Consider the following 6631-nt stretch of genomic DNA (forward strand, 5'->3'; position numbering starts at 1 on the left):
TGTTCAAAACTACTAAAAGTGCGATAAATCAACAACTAAATGCATCAGAAACATTAAATTTTACATCCAGGATGACACAAGAGGGCTTTATAGGTGGCTGTGCCAAAATTGACATTTTAATCTAACAGTGCGAAGATGGCCGCAATCGGATAATAACCACGCCTACTTCCCATATAAACCAATTTTAAAATCCATCATTTACTTCATATATACGAACTAAAGTATACTTTACCTATCCTTACTTGCTTATAATCATTTCCACGATTTTATGATAAATTGTTGCAGAACCAGATACTTTAGACACAATACAGTTTTATAAACCAAAGAAGATTTACAAGCTAAAAATATATATTATAGTAATTATGTTTATAATATTCAGAAATTTTTATTCTCATTTGAAGTTATATTTTTAACACTAGTACTACGAACCGGTCAAAATCTGCATCATTTGTTTATACCATATTATAGATTATTTGGTTCTTACGCTTCTAATTTTCAGGGAGAGAGAGAAACCTATTCGAAATAGGTATATCTTTGTAAATCTTTGTAGTTCTAGTGTTAATCAAAAGTAGAAGTAATCTTTTGTGTTCTTATCTAACGTTTTTGTGTGATTTTTCTTGTTGATTTCTAGTATTAGTAATATTAAAAAATAAAAACACAAAGTGATTTTTTTTGGAAATTCATAAAACTAGAAGAATAGAACGTAATTATGTGTATATTTACACAAGTGAAAATATGCGGTGGATATAAATGATTATCATATTTAAAATCCCTATATAATCTTTATGTCCTTAACAGATTATGAGTAAATTTAACAAAGTGGGAGTCATCCACGTGTATTTGTCGTAATTTTATATATATGACTGGATGTCCAAAAAACGTAACCAAACGTTTCTTATCACAACTTTACGCTCGAATGCGCTTCCACATCCTTCGTACATTGCGCGGGTATATAGGATTATGCATTAAAATGCATGCATACGAACATACTAACACCTACATATATGGTATACTCGTACGTATGCCCTGTCGAATATGCGAGCTAATTAGTAATAGCAACCAATATTTCTAAACACATCTCCGTGTTTATGCATATATGCTAGTTTACGTATATCAATCAAATGACTCATTAGGGTAAAATATTTTCTTAGTATATTATTAAGCCCATTTCAAATAGTAAATGAAAAATATCTTAGCCCTGCCATAAGTTCTGTTACCAGTCCAAGTCGTTAGAAAAATTAAACTATAATACTTTTTTTTTTAAGTTAATTTTTTTTAGTAATACATGTATTGTTATTATTCAAAATGGTCACTTTTCACACAAGTCCTCACACGAGCAGCAAGCACAGCTTCTATTGGTATTTACGAGGATACTCGAACCCAAGATATTCTTAAACTTACCGACTTTCCGAACCGAAGCAAAAATATGAAGATAAGATAATGTATCATCCTGGATTTCATTTACATTTATTACACTACTCTACAAAAAAATTTTGTTTTTCGTCCTAAAGTTTATTTTATGATTTTCTAGTAAATTATGAACAAAAAAGAAAAGAAAATTACTTTTTGCGGTATAAAGTTTGCTTTTGCAACAGTATAGTAAAAATACTAATATTTCAATTTTTTTTCTTAATTTTAATAATTTTAAATACATTCAAAAATACCGCGCGACCAGAGTTTGGTTTAATTGTTCAAACAGTGCTCTTAGATGGCACTCGAATCATAAACGACGATTAGGTGTTTTGTACAAGTTTAGAATAACTTAAAATGTCGTCGCGAAAGTGTAACTATGATGCTGATGCATTTTGCTATATACTTGTATATGGACAATTTATGAAAGTTCGAGACGTAAAATACGAACTAAATACATCTTACGTTCTCTGCGATGCCTACGAAGCACATTTTGACCGTCCGGTACGGAATCAAGACAAGATATGGGCTCCACAAGTTGATTGTACTTATTGTAAAAGATGTTTGGAAGGTGAGCATATTTTAATTAAACGACGAATTAAATATAATAGACATATAAATTTCTATTTCTCTAATTTAGGTTGGTATCGAGGTGAGAAAAGTCTATGAAATTTGCAATTCCAAGGACCTGGCAAGAAACAAAAGACCACGTTAACGACTGCTACTTTTGCATTGTGAATCCGAGTAAAAGACGTTAAGGTAAAAATCTAAAACATATGGAATATCCTGACCTTGAATCTTCTTCTGCTTCATTCGCATACGACCTGAAACGACCAGTACCTGAGCCACCGAAAAATGATCACAGAAAAGTATCTCATCTCTTAGCTCTTATAAAAAAATTATTTATGGGGTTTATAGAGAGAAAGTACTTACGAAGATAAAAGAAAAAGTAAAAGCGTGCACTTTTAAATTCTTTTCTACTTTTTTGTAACTTATTTTGATAGTAAAACTTAATAAAAATAATAAAATAGTGTATTTAAATTGTTTCAACTTTAATTGATAAATAAAACCACAGTTTTTGAAAAATATCGTTCAATCGATCTCCTAAATACAAAAGCAAACTTTTCCATGCTAAACATTTTTATTTCGTCAATTACGACCTAAAAAATCGAAATTTAAAACTTTAAAGTTTAAGTAAAATTTTGTTTTGACCCGTGTCAAATGGTAAATGAAGTTGGAATATTATATTCAACATTTTGTGGTGTATTACTACGAATAAATCTTATCGGCTGATATTATCGGTACGAATTGAAAAATTCCCCTTTTTTCGAAACCGGAAATTCGTCAAAAGTGCTGACAATTACATGTTTTTACTGCTTTTAAAAATACTTTTTATTTAATAATTTAATCAATTTCCAGATGTCCCTCTTAACTGAGATTCTTTGTTCCTAATTACAGTTTTGTGTCTTCATTTGGAGCTTATTTATAGCACTTTAGAGTTGTTTTTTATTTAATGGTATTTTGTGCTAAGGAATACGTGTACCAATTTTCGTCAAGATATTAGACTGTAACCCGGAATTCAGCTCGTCTCCTCATCTTGATCATTTATATAAACATACGAGTATATACATCTTTATCAATCTCGATTGCTATTAGGTGTAACAAACAACCATTAGGAGAACAAAACGCTTATTATCTGGATCAACATGTTGTGAGAGTATGATGAATAATTTTAGGGAACATACTTCGAGATCTGAGGCTTTGAGTATATTAAAAAGCGAATTAATTTTTATTGTATTGAATTCAATTAAGTTAATTTCCTAGCACAACCAGTGATAAAATCTAAATCACACATAAATTAATTCAATTTCACAATATTTTTACAGAACTCGATGGTCATCACTCAGATGAAACCGGTTCGGGAGAGGGTGAGAATTCCAATGGTGATATGTCGAATGTAGGTGCAAATGATGACGATCAAGCTCGGTTAATACTTAAACGCAAACTACAGAGGAATCGCACTTCGTTCACCAATGAGCAAATTGATAGTTTAGAAAAAGGTATTCTTCCTTCGTAATATTATAAAAACAAAATACTAATAATAAAATATATAAAAATAATTATTTTCGATTCACATATATACAACTGTGTGCAGAATTCGAACGCACCCATTATCCTGATGTTTTTGCGCGTGAGCGGCTGGCTGGTAAAATTGGTTTGCCAGAGGCCCGAATACAGGTTTGGTTTTCTAATCGACGCGCTAAATGGCGACGTGAGGAAAAATTACGTAATCAGCGCCTAACACCCAGCTCAACTGGCGCTGGCTCATCTATATCTGCCACCTCCGTCACAGACAGTCCCAACAGAAGCAGTATGAACGGTAGCGGCGGCGCCACGGTAGTGCCAAGTGGAAGTAAGTATAATAATAGCAATTATAGATTTCTAGAGACTAAGTATACTAAGTGAGTAAAAAAGCACGTCTTTTTTTTGATTATTTCGGCTATGCTACGCCAACAGATGCAGTGATTCCAGATGGCGTAATGTCCACCCCCCCATTAGCTAATAACTCAGTTTCTACAGGTGCTGTAACGGCTGCTGCATCAGTGGCAGTACGTACTTCTATTAGGGTTAGTGGAGCTGGCACCCCTGATCATCTTGGAGGAGGACAGCAGTCATCATCAGGTAGCAGCAACGCCAGCGGTACAAGTATTACAAATTTGGGAGGTGGACATTCCGGTGATCGTAATAATACAGGAATGATGGGACTAAGTCCAGCCGGGAGCTCTGGATGTGCTCCCATTGGACCAGTGCATACATATCATGCGGCGCCACATCATGTACACCCTCATTTAGATGGTTCCATTGTGCCGTCGATATCGCCTCGGCTTAATTTAAATAACGGATTTAGCAGCTCTATGGGGACTATGTACCCAATACATCATCACTCCACGACGGCTATGAGTGAGACCTATAGGTAAGCGTTGTTTGTGTATAAACATATTACTAAAAATTAAATCAGAAATCGACAAGAGAGGAACTATCACCATGTTAGTTAACAAGGCCAAGTTTTACAGGCAGAAAGTCTGCGAATAAAAGAATCACTTTATTATATGATAAATGTGTTTTTTTTTAGGAAAATAAAACTCTGAACAATTTTTTTTTTTTTGAAACCTAGATCAAAATATTCCTTCAATTGTTATTTTATTTCCTATCGCTCATTACAGTTCAATGGCGTCTATGTCATCCTTCACGCATCCCTCAATATCACCGATGCCCGGATCACCAATGTCTCAGCAACGTGATCTAACACCGCCCTCACTGTATCAGTGTCATATGTCGCTTCGTGCTCCCCTTCCACCACCTCCGCATCATCATGCAGTGATTGGGAGTTTCGGAATACCCTCTGCGAGCGGTGGACATGGTAGTAACAGTGCAATGATTGGGAGCGGTAGCACTAGCTCAACTGGTGACACAAATCAGCAGTCGGCATGCAGCGGCTATGATACGACAGTGAGCAGTTATGAACAAACGTTGGGGATGCAACCACCTCCACCGCTACCAACAGATTCTTCAAACAATGTTTCTGCCTTGTCTCAAGTTTCCAGCGACAGCTCGGTATCTACCATAAATTGCAGTAGTGTATCAACTACGACGACAAACCTTAATAACACCACCATATTATCGACTCGTAACTCACCTTGCAGTCCACCGAGCCATCAGCTAGGTATACCCAACGACGGTAGTGGTAGAAGCAGTGAAGCAGCTAGTACCATACACAATTACTCTCAACTGGGATATGGCTATGCAGCGGCCACTGCTGCCTCTGCAGTATGCAATAATAGTGGCGGTCCCACAGTCATGGGCACTGGCCTTTCCTCAACAAGCTCACAAAACCAAGTTGGAAAGCAGCAGCAGTTTTTCGCCTCATGCTTTTATTCACCATGGGTTTAAGAGGAATATACAACATTAGTCATGCCCAACGCTCAAAGTGGTTTTAAATAAGTTTATAAATATATCAATGAGTTGTTCCAATACATAAAGCTCAACCCAAGGTTATTGAGATAATACAATTTTTGAATTCGATCTCTTTAAACAAAAAGGCTATAGAATACTTTTGGCATATTCGAGAAATCAATAAACATATTAATGTACGTATTATTAGAGAAAATGAATACGATGGGGTTTTAGTTTGAAAAATCCATACAGTCGTAATAATAAATAAAATTCTATAGAAAAAACGCAGAAAAAAATTATTATTTCGTATTCGATTATTTTTTATAACTTATAGTTAGGTGTTGTCCTGATAAGTTATGGAGAATTTGAATATAGAAAAAGGTCTTTTTGTTACAATACATGATTTCACGTTTGGAAATGGAAGGAAGTTACCCATTAAACAAGTGCTGCGCAGTATGACACTGTCTGGAATAAAATATTATGGCATATTTCGGGTATAATTCAAAAGTTCCAGGACTTTTTAAACAACGTGGCTTCTAGTGGCGCCATCTGTATGAAATTGTTATCCCTCAATTGTGTATTCTTCAGTGTTGTCGTATAAAATTTATATAACAGCTGACTTGTATAACAGCTGAGATATCGCGCTACATGTGACATTACATTTGTAGTGTCGGTCGGAAAATGAGCATCGAACAAAGAGTCAACATTAAGTTTTGTTTTAAACTTGGTAAAACTTTTACCAAAACTCATCAAATGATGAAACAAGTTTATGGCGATGATTGTCTATCCCGTAGCCGTATTCACGAGTGGTTTAAACGTTTTCAAGAGGAACGGGAGGACTTGGAAGATGACGAACATTCGGGCCGGCCAAAAGATGTTGTGAACGAAAAAAACACGGAAATTGTGCGTGAATTCATTAAAAAAGAGCCGAAATCATCGCTTAAATATATGGAATCGGAATTATCAATATCCGCAGCGTCGATTTATCGTATTTTGACAGAAAATGTGGGCCTCAGAAAGGTTTGTGCTCGATTTGTCCCGCACACTTTGAAACAACACGAAAAAGACCTCAGAATCAGACAGATTTTTTGACCAAAAATCGCATTCATATCATCAACCATTCATCCTATTCGCCTGATATGACACCCTGCGATTTTTATTTGTTCGGAAAACTACATTTGGCCATGAAAGGAAACCATCCAAAAGGCGACGACCGCCATCCTCAACGCTATACCGACAAATGACCTAAAAAAGTCATTCGATAACC

The 6631-nt window shown here is 35.3% G+C and overlaps 1 protein-coding gene across 9 annotated transcripts in view; it reads left to right on the forward strand.

Annotated features, from left to right (window-relative positions):
• The window catches only part of ey (eyeless), a 74015-nt gene extending 68368 nt beyond the window's left edge, over nucleotides 1–5647 (forward strand). For 8 of the 9 annotated variants that reach the window (XM_036367711.2, XM_036367804.2, XM_036367730.2 and 5 more), the window contains 4 exons: nucleotides 3297–3470; nucleotides 3566–3823; nucleotides 3886–4384; nucleotides 4635–5647. In XM_036367711.2, the coding sequence (XP_036223604.1) occupies nucleotides 3297–3470; nucleotides 3566–3823; nucleotides 3886–4384; nucleotides 4635–5361 (1658 nt within the window). In that variant the 3' untranslated portion in view covers nucleotides 5362–5647. The remainder of the gene's footprint in view (nucleotides 1–3296; nucleotides 3471–3565; nucleotides 3824–3885; nucleotides 4385–4634) is intronic. The other variant, XM_036367752.2, reaches the window with a different exon arrangement.
• Nucleotides 5648–6631: the final 984 nt, after the last annotated feature.

This window comes from Bactrocera oleae, chromosome X (genome assembly GCF_042242935.1).
Source record: "Bactrocera oleae isolate idBacOlea1 chromosome X, idBacOlea1, whole genome shotgun sequence".
In the NCBI taxonomy this organism is placed as follows: domain Eukaryota; kingdom Metazoa; phylum Arthropoda; class Insecta; order Diptera; family Tephritidae; genus Bactrocera; species Bactrocera oleae.